General features: G+C 41.3%; 1 protein-coding gene across 1 annotated transcript in view; it reads left to right on the plus strand.

The window, feature by feature from the left end:
* The first annotated feature begins 772 nt into the window (after nt 1-772).
* The window catches only part of LOC109906211 (basement membrane-specific heparan sulfate proteoglycan core protein-like), a 258,730-nt gene continuing 242,296 nt past the window's right edge, over nt 773-17,206 (plus strand). The window contains exons 1-8 of the mRNA XM_031793088.1: nt 773-891; nt 7,538-7,582; nt 7,736-8,005; nt 8,126-8,407; nt 8,844-9,116; nt 10,350-10,613; nt 10,809-11,090; nt 11,435-11,707. Of these exons, the coding sequence (XP_031648948.1) occupies nt 861-891; nt 7,538-7,582; nt 7,736-8,005; nt 8,126-8,407; nt 8,844-9,116; nt 10,350-10,613; nt 10,809-11,090; nt 11,435-11,707 (1,720 nt within the window). The 5' untranslated portion in view covers nt 773-860. The remainder of the gene's footprint in view (nt 892-7,537; nt 7,583-7,735; nt 8,006-8,125; nt 8,408-8,843; nt 9,117-10,349; nt 10,614-10,808; nt 11,091-11,434; nt 11,708-17,206) is intronic.

The raw sequence follows: 17,206 nt of genomic DNA on the forward strand, positions 1-17,206 counted from the left end.
GGCCTGTCCCTGAAGGGGGCGATAAGAAACCCCAGATGTTTACCTGGAAATACCAAATGAATGAAAATTAAACTTAACACTTTATCCTGGTCACAGCTAGTCACAGCTTTGAAACACCTCTCTGGTCTGTTGTAATGAACTCCCCACAGCTCCTCCTGATGTACACACGCACATACAGTACATACAGTACACACAAACCACATACACACATCACACACCCACATACACACAGACCACACACACACAAACCACACACACACAAACCATACACACAGACCACACACATACACACAAACCACACACACGCACACACACACCCACATACACACAGACCACACACATATACACACAAACCACACACACACAAACCATACACACACACACGTGCACAATTCATGATCAACTAGACTGATCACATAAACAAACAAATTAAAACACATGTTACTACTAAACAGCTGTGTGTGTGTGTGTGAAGGGAGGGGTGGCTGCAACTGGTAGATCTATCTAACTATCTAGCTATCTATGCAAATGTAACAAACGTCTCCACATTCTTATATCAAACCACAAGTTCTCAACTCATCTCAGGTCTCTATTTTCGTTCCATCCTCCTTTCTGCCAATAATGAGGAAGGAACCAGTGAGGCAATGGAGCTAACCATAAGCAGAAGTTTGTCAAAAAATAAACACGGCTTTTACCGCTACTCTTCTTTTCTCTCAGTCTTTGTACATTTCTGTAGAAAGCTTCTCTCTCTCTATTTCTCTGTGTGACGGTAAAGAGACGTGAACTAATCCGTCTGTCATCATATAGGAAGTAGAGGGGTTCGTCAGAAGAACTGTAGTTCAGAGTTCCAGCAGGACAGAATGGAGTCCACCTTGATCTGTGTGTTACTCTGTAAGTACTGAGTGAGTGTGTTTGTGTATGAACACTAATTACCTGATTTACTAAACCTTTGATGGAAAAAAGGAATAAGACAATCATGTAAATTTAGACAGTTTTATGTTTTTAGCTTTTTGGTTTTATTCCTTGTTGATTAAACAGTGCAAATGCTTATTAGTAAATTATACCAAAATGGGATTGCTGGACATGGTAAGTCTCTGGCCTTTTAAAGCTGCAGTCCGTAATTGAAACTACCACAAAACGGCCACCCTGCCACTTGTTGTGGTGTACAGTTGAGGAATGTTGCTAGGGGAATTCATTCATGTACAATATTTGTTTACACTGATATTGTTAACAAACATTGTCATAAAATAACAGTATATTCTGTGTTATATTTTGAATTTATATAGCGCTTTTTAACCAACTGAGGTACTCAAAGCACTTTACATAGTAGGGGGAAACTCACCTCTTCCACCAGCAATGTGTTGCACCCACCTGGGTGATGCAAGACAACCATTTGTGTGTCAGAACTCTCACCACACATCAGCTATTAGGTGGAGAGGTGAGGAGAGAGTGCCTTCAGAAAGTATTCATACCCCTTGACTAATTTCACATTTTGTTGTGTTTACAGCCTGAATTCAACATGTATTAAATAGTTTACTTTTCTCACCCATCTACACACAATACCCATAATGACAAAGTGAAACATGTTTTTAGAAATGTTTGCAAATCTATTGAAAATGAAATACAGAAATATCTTACATAATTATTCACACCCCTGAGTCATTACTTTATAGAATCAACTTTGATAGCGATTACAGCTGTGAGTTTTTCTGGGTAAGTCTCTAAGAGCTTTCCACACATGGACTGTGCAATATTTGGCGATTACTCTTTTTAAAATGATTCAAGCTCTGTCAAATTGGTTGTTGATCATTGCTAGACAACCATTTTCAGGTCTTGCCATAGATTTTCAAGTAACGTGAAAACTGTATCTCAGCCACTCAAGAACATTGACTATCCTCGTGGTAAGCAACTCCAATGTAGATTTGGCCTTGTGTTTTAGGTTACTGTCCTGCTGAAAGGTGAATTCATGTCCTGGGTCTGGTGGAAAACAGACAACCAGTTTTTCTCTAGGATTTTACCTGTGCTTAACTCTATTTTTTATCCTGAAAAATTCCCCAGTCCTCGATTGCAAGCATACCCATAACATGATGCAGTCCCCACTTGAAAATATGAAGAGGGGTACTCATTATTAATGTATTGTCACGCCCTGGCCTTAGTTATCTGTGTTTTGTTATTTTGGTTAGGCCAGGGTGTGACATGGGTGATTTATTGTGTTTCGTCTTGTCTAGGGGTTTATTCGATTTATGGGGTTGTGTTCAGTGTAGTTGTCTAGGTAAGTCTATGGTTGCCTAGAGTGGTTCTCAATCAGAGGCAGGTGTTTATCGTTGTTTCTGATTGGGAACCATATTTAGGCAGCCATATTCTTTGGGTATTTTGTGGGTGGTTGTCTCCTGTGTTAGTGCCACACGGGACTGTTTTCGGGTTTTCACGTTTCTTGTTTTGTATTCTGTTCATGTAAAGTTTCTCTGATGAAAGAACCATGAACTTTAACCACGCTGCATATTGGTCCTCCGATCCTTCTCGCCTCTCCTCTTCGGAAGAAGAGGAGGAAATCCTTTACATGCATTGTATTTGCTCCAACCAATAACACTCTGTATTCAGCACAAAAAAACAGTATTGCTTTGCCACATTTTTTGCGGAATTACTTTAGTATGTTGTTGCAAACAGGATGCATGTTGTGGGCTATTTGTATTCTGTACAGGCTTCCTTCTTTTCACTCTGTCAATTAGGTTAGTATTGTGGAGTAACTACAATGTTGTTGATCGATCCTCAGTTTTCTCGTATCACATCCATTTAACTCTAACTGTTTTAAAAAGTCACCATTGGCCTCATGGTGAAATCCCTGAGTAGTTTCCTTCCTCTCTGGCAAGTTAGTGAGGAAGGACACCTGTTTCTTTCTAGTGACTGGGTGTATTGATACACCATCCAAATTGTAATTACCATTTTCACCATGTTCAAATGGATATTCAAGTCTGCCTTTTAAAAAATTGTCCCATCTACCAATAGTGGCCCTCTTTAAGAGATATTGGAAAACCTGGTCTTGTGGTTGAATCTGTGTTCGAAATTCACTTCTCAACTGAGGGACCTTAGAACTAATAGTCTGTGTGGGGTACAGAGATGAGGTTGTCATTCAAAAATCATGTTAAACACTGTCATTGCAGATAGTGAGTCCTTGAAACATATTATGTGACTTGCCTTAAGTTGCCAAAACAAAGGGGTTGAATACTTATTGAATACTGAAATGTCTGCTTTTCATTTGTAATAATCTATGGGGTATTGTGTGTAGGCCAGGGCAAAGCATCTCAATCTAATCCATTTGAAATTCAGGCTGCAACACAACAACATGTGGAAAAAGTCAAGGGGTGTGAATACTTTCTGAAGACACTGTATTATGCCAACTAGTAATGGGGGGATGATTAGGTGGCTGTGATGGAAGGGGGCCAGGTTGGGAATGTTGCCATGACACCAGGGTTAACATCCCTAGTCTTACAATAAGTGACATGGGATTTTTAATAACCACAGAGTCAGGACAACCATTTAACTTCCTATCAAAAAGACAGAACACTAAGTAGGGAAATGTCACCTAGACTGCCCTGGGATCTCCTTAAACCAGAGGGAAGAGTGGCCCCTACTGACCCTCCAAAACCACTTCCAGCAGTCGCCCATCCAGAGACAGACAAGGCCCGACCCTGCTTAGCTTTAGAAGCAAGCCAGCAGTGGGATGAAGGGTGGTATGCTGCTGGTACTGTAGGTGGCAACATGTAAAGTGACAACATGTAAAGTGACAACATGTAAAGTGACAACATGTAAAGTGACATGTGATAACAAACTACACATGTCATTAAACTACAAATATTTTAGCACATGAAAACATGATCTTGTGAAATAAATGAGACATGGGGTTACAGAATTTCAATGTGATACCATGAAACTAAACGTGATAACATTTTCACAACTAAAACAGCAAATAAAAAATGTCTAATTTACCATTTTTTCACGTGAAAATACAATTCTACAGAGTTAGGTTTTCCCATGTGAAAGTTTTTCACACGTGAAATTGTTGCAATTCACATGTGAGGTGGAAATGTAATTATTCTCTCGTGAAAAGGTGGTGTTAATATGAATTTAATACATGTGAACATATGGTTTCAAGATTTACCTCATGTCTCTTGTTTTCACATGTGAAAATGTCAGCTCAACATGTGAAAACAGTTGTTTCACATGTGGAAATGCAATTTTAATGTGAAAGCGCAAGGGATGTAATTAAAGGTGTAGGACTTTTAAGGTGAGTGACATGCTCTACATTTGACATGATCACTTCAATATGACCCCACCTGGGATTTGAAACTCAGAACCTCTAAATTTGGGGTACGCTGATCTTTCTGCTGCACTAAAAAGTCTGTACAGTCGCATTCTCAGAAGTCCCCCACAGATGAATTGTTCGTATACAGCTACGCACTTTGCAAAATAATGCCATCTGCACTGCTGTTTTAGTTCTCAGTTAATCTGACTATTCTGTCATCATTGATTTAGTTTCCTGGATTCAGTAATTTAAAGGTTTTCTGTATATTTGTCTAATGTTGGTGGGGCATATTATTCTGTTTTAATGTTACTCCTGAATCACTTTGATAAATATAATAGGTTTTATTGAATGTATTTTAAACAAAGCTGAGATTTACAGTAAAGTTCAACGTTTAGGAATACAGGTGAAATCAGTTATTGACACACAAACGGTGCCGTGGAAGATTGGAATGCCATGAACCAAGAGATTGTGAGTTTCAATCAAATCACATTTTATTGGTCACATACATATATTTAGCAGATGTAATTGCGGGTTTGGCGAAATGCTTGTGAGGACATGTTGCATTTAGATTAGTTGTTTATTTAGTCACATGCATAAGGTCAGATGTAATTGCAGTGTACAGTGAAATACTTTAAACTCTGAGATCCAACAGTTCAGGTGTAAATGAAACAATAATAAAAACATAAAAAATAATATATACCTATTTACAACTGTGACAATGAAAAATATAAATGTCCATTAAGGTGTGGGCAGGGTAATTGTCGGTATCGGGCTGTGATGCAGTTGACATACTAGGCTGTAATGCTGTGAATACTGTGAGGCCCCTTGGGAAAAGGCCGAATTTCATCAGCCTCCTGAGGTTAAAGAGTTGCTGTCGAGCCCTCCTCACCTTGGTGTCCGTGTGGTTTGACCATTTCAGCTCCTCTAACATATGTACACCAAGAAACTTTAAGGTTTTGACCATCTCCACGGCAACCCCATTGATGAGGATGGGGGCGTGTCCAACCTGGTTCCTCCTGAGGTCCGCAATCAGCTCTTTTGTTTTGCTGAAGGTGAGGGAGTGGTTGTTTACCTGGCACTACATCGGCAAAGTGCCTACCTCCTCCGTGTATGGCGTCTCGCCGCTGTTGGTAATCAGGCCTACTACTGTTGTGTCGCCAGTGAACTTGATGATGGAACTGTTTGAGGCCATGCAGTCGTGGGTATACAGGGAGTACAGCAGATGACCGAGGATGCACCCTTGTGGGGCCCCTGTGTTGAGAATCCGTTTGGATGAGGTAATGTTGCGTATCTTCACCACCTGAGGGCTGCCCATCAGGAAGTCCAGGACCCAGTTGCATAAGGAAGAGTTCAGTCCCAGGGCTGTGAGTTTTCTGGTGAGCTTAGAGGGCACTATGGTATTGACGGCCGAGCTGTAGTCTATGAACAGCAACCTCAGACATGCATTCCTCTTGTCCGGGTGGGTGAGGGCTGCTTGCAGTGAAATGGCGATTGTGTTGTCCGTGGATCTGTCGGGGCAGTAGGGGAAATGGAGAGGGTCGTGTGTGTCGGGGAGGGAGGATGTGATGTAGTCTTTGACAAGCCCCTCAAAGTATTTCATAATGATGGAATTGAGTGCAATGGGTCAGTAGTCATTTAGTTAAGTTACTATCTCTTTCTTGATCAAGTGGATATCTTGAATAATAATTATAGTATAAATAAACAATCACAATGTAATCATGTCAAAGTGAGTCAAATAAGAAAGTTGAAAACACTGACTGTGTGACGTTCCGGGGACATCCTAACGACACATTTTAGGGCATCACCTGTGAAATGTAATGTTAAAAATATCCACATCTGAAACTTCACATGAAATATCATCACATGTGAAGTGTTCCAAAACCAAATGGTTTTTGTTAATTCCACATGTGAAAGGTTATGTGATCATATGTGAGGAACCACGTACACAGCTCTCAACCACCTGGAGAAGAGGATGCATATGTGAGGATTGGCAGGACAGAGAAGCTATGTCTGGTAGGACGAGAGGCGGGGGTGTGTGTCCGTTTGTAAATAACAGCTGGTGCACGATTTCTAATATTAAAGAAGTCTCAAGGTTTTGCTCACCTGAGGTAGAGTACCTCAGGATAATCTGTAGACCACACTATCTACCAAGAGAGTTCTCATCTATATCATTCATAGCCATCTATTTACCACCACAAACCTCAACGACCTGTATAAGGCAATAAACAAACAAGACAACGTGCATCCAGAAGCGGTGTCCCTAGTGGCCGGGGACTTTAATGCAGGCAAACTTAAATCAGTTTTACCAGATTTCTACCAGCATGTTGCATGTGCAACCTGAGAGAAAAAAAACTCTAGACCACCTTTACTCCACACACAGAGATGCATACAAAGCACTCCCTCGGCCTCCATTTGACAAATCTGACAATAATTCTATCCTCCCGACTCCTGCTTGCATGCAAAAACTAAAGCAGGAAGTACCAGTGACTCGCTCAATACAGAAGTGGTTAGATGACCAATGACATTGAGGGGTATACCACCTCAGTCACCATCTTCATCAATAAATAGTCGCCATCTTCATCAATAAGTGCATTGACGACGTCGTCCCCACAGTGACCATACGTACATATCCCAACCTGAAGACATGGATTACAGAGAACATCCACACTGAGCTAAAGGCTAGAGCTGCAGCTTTCATTAAGCGGTACACTAATCCGGACACTTATAAGAAATCTCACTATGCCCTCAGACGAACCATCAAATAGGCAAAGCGTATAGGGAGGAGGTCAGAGACCTGGCAGTGTGGTGCCTGCTCTTTTTCTTTTAATTTGACTATTTATTACTTTAGTTCATTGAGTAAATATTTTCTTAACTATTTCTTGAACTGCATTGTTAGTTAAGGGCTTGTAAGTAAGTATTTCACTGAAAGGTCTAAACCTGTTGTATTCGGTGCCTGTGACAAATACAATTTGATTTGATATGTGTACTGTTCCAAAACATTTGATTTGATGTGGAATCATGTGTTTTTTCCTAATGAGGCAATTAAAAGTTATACTCTTTCAGAATGAAAGACTATTATTCATTTAAAAGTGCTAAAATCTGTGTAAATTGCAGATTGCACCTTTAAAATAAAGTACAGGAAGTATAAAGTATGTGGTGATCAGTAACATGAATATGGCATGTTGTTATTTATTTAGAGATAATATTGGTGCAATGTGACTTTCTTTGTTGTAGTGCTGAATACACACATCAACTCTGGACACTCTGAAGATGATGATGGTAGATATTTGTTCACTTCATCAAGCCTCCATCTCTTAATGCTTCATCCTATTTCTTTATTTGTGATTTTTAAAGTTGTTTTTGGCTGGACATATTTTTTGTTTTTAGTGTCTCGAAATAACATGTGTATCATGCTGGTTTGATTTTGTGCAGGAGTGGCGAAGGCTGTTCTGACCATACACCCCAACAGCTCCCAGATATTCAGTGGAGAGTCTGTCACTCTCAAATGTGTCATACAGGGGGGAGGAGTCACTGACTGGAAATACACATGGCGCAAGAATGGTCATTCTGACTCCTCCAGTAAGAAGAAGGAACATGAGGTCAGTGCTGCTAAGATTTCCGACAGTGGTGACTACAGATGTCTGGGTTCACATCAGCAGCAGGATTCTAAATGGAGTGATGTAGTCAGACTGACAGTGACACGTACGTCATCTTATCTCTCATTCACACCTGTGCCTCCATTCTTATAACCACTTGAATTTGGGCACCATTTTAAGGATGCTGTTTAGTTGTTTTAAAAATGTATGTTTTGTGTTTCTGTAGGTCTGCCCAAAGCTACACTGACTGTAGAACCAAATCCTGTGTTCCCTGGAGAGACAGTTACTCTGACGTGTTCAGTAGAGTCTGACAGTATCTGGAACTATCAGTGGTACAAAGACAGGAATGATAATGTAGTATCCCAATCTGGCAGACACACTATAACAGGAGACACTCTCACCATCAATGGAGCAACAGTGAATGAGGGTCCCTACTGGTGTCAGGGAGAGAGAGACTCCAGACCCACTTCTTCATCCATCAGTGACCCTGTCACTATCACTGTCAATGGTGAGTAGTGTCATACAGACACTATTTATATTAAGTCAAGCATGATCTGTGTGTCAGTATTCATAGATATGATAGAAAAACAAAGACTTATTTCATTAAAGAAGTGTGGTGTTCATACTTTGGAAAGATTGGTGCTCTAACTACATTTAATCATGATAGGACAGATTCTATGTATGAATCAACTAACTCCATTTAATCATGATAGATCAGATTCTATGTATGAAACAACTAACTACATTTAAACATGATAGTTGATTCATACATAGAATCTGATCTAACTACATTTAATCATGATGGAGCAGATTCTATGTATGACACAACTAACTACATTTAATCATGATGGAGCAGATTCTATGTATGAATCAACTAACTACATTTAATCATGATAGATCAGATTCTATGTATGATACAACTAGCTTAATGTGTCTTTCTACAGCTCTGCCTGTGGCCTCAGTGAGTGTCTCTTCTCAGGGTCTCCTCTACTCTGGAGAGACAGTCAGTCTGCAGTGTGTCATACCAGGCTACACAGACTGGAGGTACTACTGGTACAAAAACAACCAACACCTTCCTGATGAGACCAGTAAAGTCATAGATATCACCATCCCCAGCACTCAGACTGGTCAGGCTGGTCAGTACAGGTGTGAAGGGAACAGAGTGTCTAGACCCACATCTTCACTACCAAGTGATCCTGTCACTCTCACTGTAAAAGGTGAGTTACTTTGTTGTGCTTTATTGATGTTGCTGACTATTTATATTGAGTCAATCAGGGTCTGTGTGCCAGAATTCATTACAATGAGCTCTAAAATGATTGGGACAGTGAAACATGTTCTGTTGTTCTGTTAAGCAATAACAAACATGTTCATTTAGTATAGTACAGAGTCATTGTTTATACACCTATTTCTATTGAGAGGAGTCTGTCCCAAACACTGACTCATAAACTTCATGTTTGAACATAAAGGAAAACATTTATATAGAGGTTTCATCTTTGTATCTGGAACATTATGGTGTCTGTTACAACACGGGCAGCACATCTACATGTTAATGTTGCATGTGCCATAATCTACCAACTGTGATACAAAGGACCACCATGTGGGTAGTGGACACTTCAGGAAAAAGAGTAGAGTATTGAAATGTATAAACAAACAGGCGGGGGGGGGGGGGTTCCAACCCTCAAAGACCCCAAACATTGACATCTATTTGACCAAAAAACTACTACAACTATAAATTACTCTACTGTACTGTGTTCTACTGTACTCTACCCTACTCTATTGTACTGTACTGTAAACTAATCTACTGTGCTGTGTTCTACTGAACTGTACCCTGCTCTATTGTATTGGTTAAATTACGCTTGTGTGCGGGTTCTCGGCCATGGAAACACATATCATGAATGTCCCGACAAACATTTATTGTGCTGAGTTTGCTTCTAGAGGCAGTTTGGAATGCAGTACTTAGTGTTTCAACCGAGAACAGACCATTTTATGAGCTCCGCACATCAGCACTCGACGATCCCGTTCTGTACGCTTGTGTGGCCTACCATATTGCAGCCGTTGTTGCTCCTAGACGTTTCCACTTCACAATAACAGCACTTACAGTTGACTGGGTTAGCTCTATCATGGTAGATATTTGACAAACTGACTTGTTAGAAAGGTGGCATCCTATGACGGTGTCACGTTGAAAGTCACTTGAGCTCTTCAGTAAGGCCATTCTACTGCCAATGTTTGTCTATGGAGATTGCATGGCTGTGTGCTTGATTTTATACACGCCAGAAACGGGTGCGGCTGAAAAAGCCGAATCCACTGATTTGAAGGGGTGTCTACATACTTTTGCATATATAGTTTATATATCTAAAATAATAGTTACCGTACTACTTCCTGAAGTCAGATCCTACTTTGGAAAGATTGTTGCTCTGACTGCATTTGTCTTCATATAACTGTTTCCACAGCTCTGCCTACAGCCTTAGTGAAGATAGTCACTCCACAGGGTCTCCTCTACCCTGGAGAGACAGTCACTCTGCGGTGTGACATATCAGACTACACAGACTGGACGTACCGCTGGTTCAGAAACAATGAAGAGCTTCCCATTCAGACCAGAAAAACCATCACCATCTCTCTCCCTGACCAGGCTGGTCAGTACAGGTGTGTTGGGAGGAGGAGAGATCGGCCCCAGAAGTCATATCGCAGCTCAGCTCTCCCCATCATCATCACTGGTGAGGTCACTGTTTGTCTTCAATCTGGACTTTGTAAATTCAGAGCCAATAAGAGTTAATCTAAATACAGACATATACACTGTAAATTCTAACTGAATGGAGTCAACATATGTAAAATATACTTTTATCACAATGTTACAGCATCAGCTGAATTACCAGGCAGGTATCCAGATGTTTTGTGCATTATTTTCACAGCTCTTCCCAAAACTACTCTGACTATAGAGCCAAACCCTGCATTCACTGGAGAGAAAGTCACTCTGAAGTGTTCAGTGAGGTCTTACAGTATCTGGAGCTATAAGTGGTACAAAGACAGGAATGATAATGTAGTATCCCAGTCTGGCAGACACACTATAACAGGAGACACTCTCACCATCAATGGAGCAACAGTGAATGAGGGTCCCTACTGGTGTCAGGGAGAGAGAGACTCCAGACCCACTTCTTCATCCATCAGTGACCCTGTCACTATCACTGTCAATGGTGAGTAGTGTCATACAGACACTATTTATATTAAGTCAAGCATGATCTGTGTGTCAGTATTCATAGATATGATAGAAAAACAAAGACTTATTTCATTAAAGAAGTGTGGTGTTCATACTTTGGAAAGATTGGTGCTCTAACTACATTTAATCATGATAGATCAGATTCTATGTATGAAACAACTAACTACATTTAAACATGATAGATCAGATTCTATGTATGAATCAACTAACTACATTTAATCATGATAGATCAGATTCTTTGTATGAAACAACTAACTACATTTAATCATGATAGATCAGATTCTATGTATGATACAACTAACTTAATATGTCTTTCTACAGCTCTGCCTGTGGCCTCAGTGAGTGTCTCTTCTCAGGGTCTCCTCTACTCTGGAGAGACAGTCAGTCTGCAGTGTGTCATACCAGCCTACACAGACTGGAGGTACTACTGGTACAAAAACAACCAACACCTTCCTGATGAGACCAGTAAAGTCATATATATCACCATCCCCATCACTCAGACTGGCCAGGCTGGTCAGTACTGGTGTGAAGGGAACAGAGTGTCTAGACCCACATCTTCACTACCAAGTGATCCTGTCACTCTCACTGTAAAAGGTGAGTTACTTTGTTGTGCTTTATTGATGTTGCTGACTATTTATATTGAGTCAATCAGGGTCTGTGTGCCAGAATTCATTACAATGAGCTCTAAAATGATTGGGACAGTGAAACATGTTCTGTTGTTCTGTTAAGCAATAACAAACATGTTCATTTAGTATAGTACAGAGTCATTGTTTATACACCTATTTCTATTGAGAGGAGTCTGTCCCAAACACTGACTCATAAACTTCATGTTTGAACATAAAGGAAAACATTTATATAGAGGTTTCATCTTTGTATCTGGAACATTATGGTGTCTGTTACAACACGGGCAGCACATCTACATGTTAATGTTGCATGTGCCATGATCTACCAACTGTGTTACAGAGGACCACCATACGGGTAGTGGACACTTTAGGAAAAAGAGTAGGGTATTGAGATGTATAGACAACAGGGGGGTTCCAACCCTCAAAGACCCCAAACATTGACATCTATTTGACCAAAACACTGCTACTACTACTATATACTACTCTACTGTATTGTACCCTGCTCTACTGAACTGTACCCTACTCTATTGTACTACTCTATTGTACTGTACTCTACTGTACTGTACCCTACTCTACTGTACTCTACTGTAGAGTACATCCCCAGAGGTCACAACCCAGTGATTATGTCACCATAAGTGTCACTGGTAAGTTCCCTACAATTGCTTGTATCACTATATCAGTGTACTATGAAATGTGTCTAATCTCTGTTTCCTCAGCCTTTCCCAAAGCTACACTGACTGTGAAGCCAAACCCTGTGTTCCCTGGAGAGACAGTTACTCTGACGTGTTCAGTAGGGTCTGACAGTATCTGGAGCTATAAGTGGTACAAAGACAGGAATGATAATGTAGTATCCCAGTCTGTCAGACACACTATAACAGGAGACACCCTCACCATCAGTAGTGTTGCTGAGTCTGACCATGGTCTCTACTGGTGTCAGGGAGAGATTCAGTCCAGATCCATATCATCAATCATCAGTGATTCTGTCACTATCACCCTGAATGGTGAGTTACTTTGTAGTGTGTTTTTCTGTCATAGTTTCGTTTTTTACATACACTGAGTGTACAAAACATGAGGAACAACTTCCTAATATTGATTTGCACCCCCTTTTGCCCCCAGAACAGCCTCAATTCATTGGGGCATGGACTCTAAAGGTTTCCAAAGCGTTCCACACGGATGCTAGCCCATGTTATCTCCAATGCTTCCCACAGTTGTGTGAAGTTGGCTGGATGTCCTTTGGGTGGTGCACCAATGTTGACTCATACGAGAAACTGTTAAGCGTGAAAAACCCAGTAGTGTTGCAGTTCTTGACACACTCAAACCGGTGCATCTGGAACCTACTACCAGACCCCTTTCAAAGGCACTTAAATAGTTTGTCTTTCCCAGTCCCCTTCTGAATGACAAACATACACAATACATGTCTCAATCGTCTCAAGGTTTAAAAATCCTTCTTTAACCTTTCTCCTCCCTTTCATCTACACTAATTGAAGTGGATTTAACAAGTGACATCAATAAAGGATCATAGCTTTCACCTGGTCAGTCTGTCATGGAAAGAGCAGGTGTTCCTAATGTTTTGTACACTCAGTGTATGTCGACATGGTCTGTGTGCAAATGTTCCCTCTAATGTACTTCAGACAAGGAGGTGACTGAAATGCACACATGTTGTGCTCTTGTAGGAAGCCACCAGTCCCCCATTGTTGAATGGCTCAGATCCATATTTTATGTGGCAATTTCTATTTACATAATAGGCCTACTGCAGCCCTGATAGGTTATGGCGCACCGGTCTGTGTAGTGTATGGGTCTGAGTTGTGCCTGTCAGTGTAATACAATCCTACACCAGTGTGCTCTGCCTACAGGAAAATCTCTTGTACAGTTAGTTTTGCATACTATGGCTTGCATAGTTCGTGTTGTTTAGGTATGTCATATTGAAAGTGGCTAACATTGCGTTGATTCGATCACAATCCCCAGACTAGATCGCCATGCTGATAGTGTTAGCTAAATGGAAAATCAATCTCATGCTTCTTGGCTTGGGCTGATATTTCTTATGCACATGGTAGTTCCCCGTGCCCGCCTGCGCACAGTTTATAGGGGACATTTCCAGTGTGTATGTAAATCCAAAATATAAGTTACCATATTACCTACTAAAGAAAGACCCTACATTGGAAAGGTTGGTGCTCTGACTACATTTGTCTTCATATTTAACTGTGTTTCCACAGCTCTACCCAGAGCATCAGTGAGTATCTCTCCTCAGTTTGTCCTCTACCCTGGAGATACAGTCACTCTGCAGTGTGACATATCAGACTACACAGACTGGGAGTACTACTGGTTTATAGACAACCAACTGCTTCGCAGTCCGACCAGTAAAACCATCACCATCTCTCTCCCTGACAAGGCTGGTCAGTACAGGTGTGTTGGGATGAGGAGAAGTCGGCCCCAGATGTCAAATCACAGCTCAGCTCTCCCCATCATCATCACTGGTGAGTACATATCTTTACATAATTTATCTATGGATGAAAAACAATCTGATACGTCAGTCCTTACCTATCCTGCTGATAAGAGTGGGTCATTTGTACTCATGGAATGGACAGTTTATATAAGTGAGTGTCAGAAGTCCTATCTCAGATTTTCTCTCCCCATGGTGAGCTCACTGTTTGTCTTCAATCTGGACTTTGTAAATTCAGAGCAAATGAGGGTTAATCTAAATACAGACATATACACTGTAAATTCTAACTGAATGGAGTCAACATATGTAAAATATACTTTTATCACAACGTTTCAGCATCAGCTGAATTACCAGGCAGGTATCCACATGATTTCTGCTCTGTTTCCTCAGCTCTGCCCAAAGCTACACTGACTGTAAAACCTAACCCTGTGTTCCCTGGAGAGACAGTTACTCTGACGTGTTCAGTAGGGTCTGACAGTATCTGGAACTATCAGTGGTACAAATACAGGAATTATAATGTATTATCCCAGTCTGTCAGACACACTATAACAGGAGACACCCTCAACATCAGCAGAGTTGCTGAGTCTGACCAGGGTCTCTACTGGTGTCGGGGAGAGATCCAGTCCAGATCCATATCAACAATCAACAGTGATCTTGTCACTATCACCCTGAATGGTGAGTAGAACTGTCTGGCAGTCGGCATTCCAATTAATCCCAAAGGTGTTCGATGGGGTAGAGGTCAGGGCTCTGTGCAGGCCAGTCAAGTTCTTCCACACCGATCTCGACAAGCCATTTATGTATGGACCTCGCTTTCTGTACGGGGGGGCATTGTCATCCTAAAACAGGAAAGGGCCTTCCCCACACTGTTGCCACAAAGTTGAAGCACAGAATCATCCTGAATGTCATTGTATTCTGTAGCATTAAGATTTACCTTCACTTGAATTAAGGGACCTAGCCCAAACCATGAAAAACAGCCCCAGGAAATTATTCAACTTCCACCAAACTTTACAGTTGGCACTATCCATTTGGGTGGGTAGCTTCCCCTGGCATCAGCCAAACCCAGATTTGACCGGTGGACATCACTCCAGAGAATCTGTTCCACTGCTCCAGCGTCCAATGGCTGTGAGCTTTACACCACTCCAGCCGACGCTTGGCATTGAGCATGGTTATCTTATGCTTGTATGCGGCTTCTCAGCCATGGAAACCCATATCATGAAGCTCCCAACAAACATTTATTGTGCGGAGTTTGCTTCTAGAGGCAATTTGTAACGCAGTAGTTAGTGTTTCAACCGAGGACAGACTATTTTTACGCGCTCCTCACTTCAGCATTCGGCAGTCCTGTTCTGTGCGCTTGTGTGGCCTACCACATTGCAGCTGAGCCGTTGTTGCTCCTAGATGTTTCCACTTCACAATAACAACACTTACAGTTGACTACAGTTAGCTCTAGCATGGCAGAAATTTGACGAACTGACTTGTTAGAAAGGTGGCATCCTATGACGGTGTTGCGTTGAAAGTCACTGAGCTCTTCAGTAAGGCCATTCTACTGCCAAGGTTTGTCTATGGAGATTGCATGGCTGTGTGCTTGATTTTATACACATGTCAGCAACGGGTGCGGCTGAAAAAGCCGAATCCACTCATTTGAAAGTGTGTCCACATACTTTTGCATATATCGTTTATATGTCTAAAATAATAGTTACTGTACTACTTACTGAAGTCAGATCATACTCTGGAAAGATTGGTGCTCTGACTGCATTTGTCTTCATATAACTGTTTCCACAGCTCTGCCCATGGCCTCAGTGAAGATAGTCACTCCACAGGGTCTCCTCTACCCTGGAGAGACAGTCACTCTGCAGTGTGACATATCAGACTACACAGACTGGACGTACCGCTGGTTCAGAAACAATGAAGAGCTTCCCATTCAGACCAGAAAAAACATCGCCATCTCTCTCCCTGACCAGGCTGGTCAGTACAGGTGTGTTGGGAGGAGGAGAGATCGGCCCCAGATGTCATATTACAGCTCAGCTCTCCCCATCATCATCATCACTGGTGGGTACATATCTTTACATAATTTACCTAAGGATGAAAAACCATCTTTGCTTGATTAACAATCTGATATGTCAGTCCTTACCCGTCCTGCTGATAAGAGTGGGTCAGTTGTACTCATGGAATGGACAGTTTATATAAATGACAGAAGTACTTATCTCAGCTTTTCTCTCCCATCATTGTCACTGGTGAGCTCACTGTCTTCAATCTGAACTTTGTAAATTCAGAGCCAATGAGGTTTAATCTAAATACAGACATATACACTGTAAATTCTAACTGAATGGAGTCAACATATGTAAAATATACTTTTATCACAACGTTTCAGCATCAGCTGAATTACCAGGCAGGTATCCACATGATTTCTGCTCTGTTTCCTCAGCTCTGCCCAAAGCTACACTGACTGTAAAACCTAACCCTGTGTTCCCTGGAGAGACAGTTACTCTGACGTGTTCAGTAGGATCTGACAGTATCTGGAGCTATAAGTGGTACAAAGACAGGAATGATAATGTAGTATCCCAGTCTGGTTACAGTAACATTGGAGTCTCTCACATCAGTAGAGCTGCTGAGTCTGACCAGGGTCAGTACTGGTGTGAAGGGAACCGAGTGTCTAGACCCACATCTTCACAGCCAAGTAATGCTATTACTCTCACTGTAGAAGGTGAGTTACTTTGTTATGTTGTCATACAGATAGACTCTGTTGTTGTTGTTGAGTCAATCATGTTTAATTTATCAAGTAAGATATTGAACCCTGCCCAAGACTCCTTGCTTAATTAACGGTCATATTTTGTGCCTTCAACTCAGTGCAACGATTTAGAGTTACAGTAAGGTAGACATGTTAAAGTGTTTTAGAAACCCTAATCTTGGTATTTTAACTGAACATGTAGGCTGCTCACCTGCACATACTCCTTTTAGAAGTAAGACTTATTTTGTACCTGCAGCCAATCACAATCACTCTCTTCTATCACTCTCACAATCACAGCTCCAGGC

Source organism: Oncorhynchus kisutch, linkage group LG16 (genome assembly GCF_002021735.2).
Source record: "Oncorhynchus kisutch isolate 150728-3 linkage group LG16, Okis_V2, whole genome shotgun sequence".
NCBI lineage: Eukaryota > Metazoa > Chordata > Actinopteri > Salmoniformes > Salmonidae > Oncorhynchus > Oncorhynchus kisutch.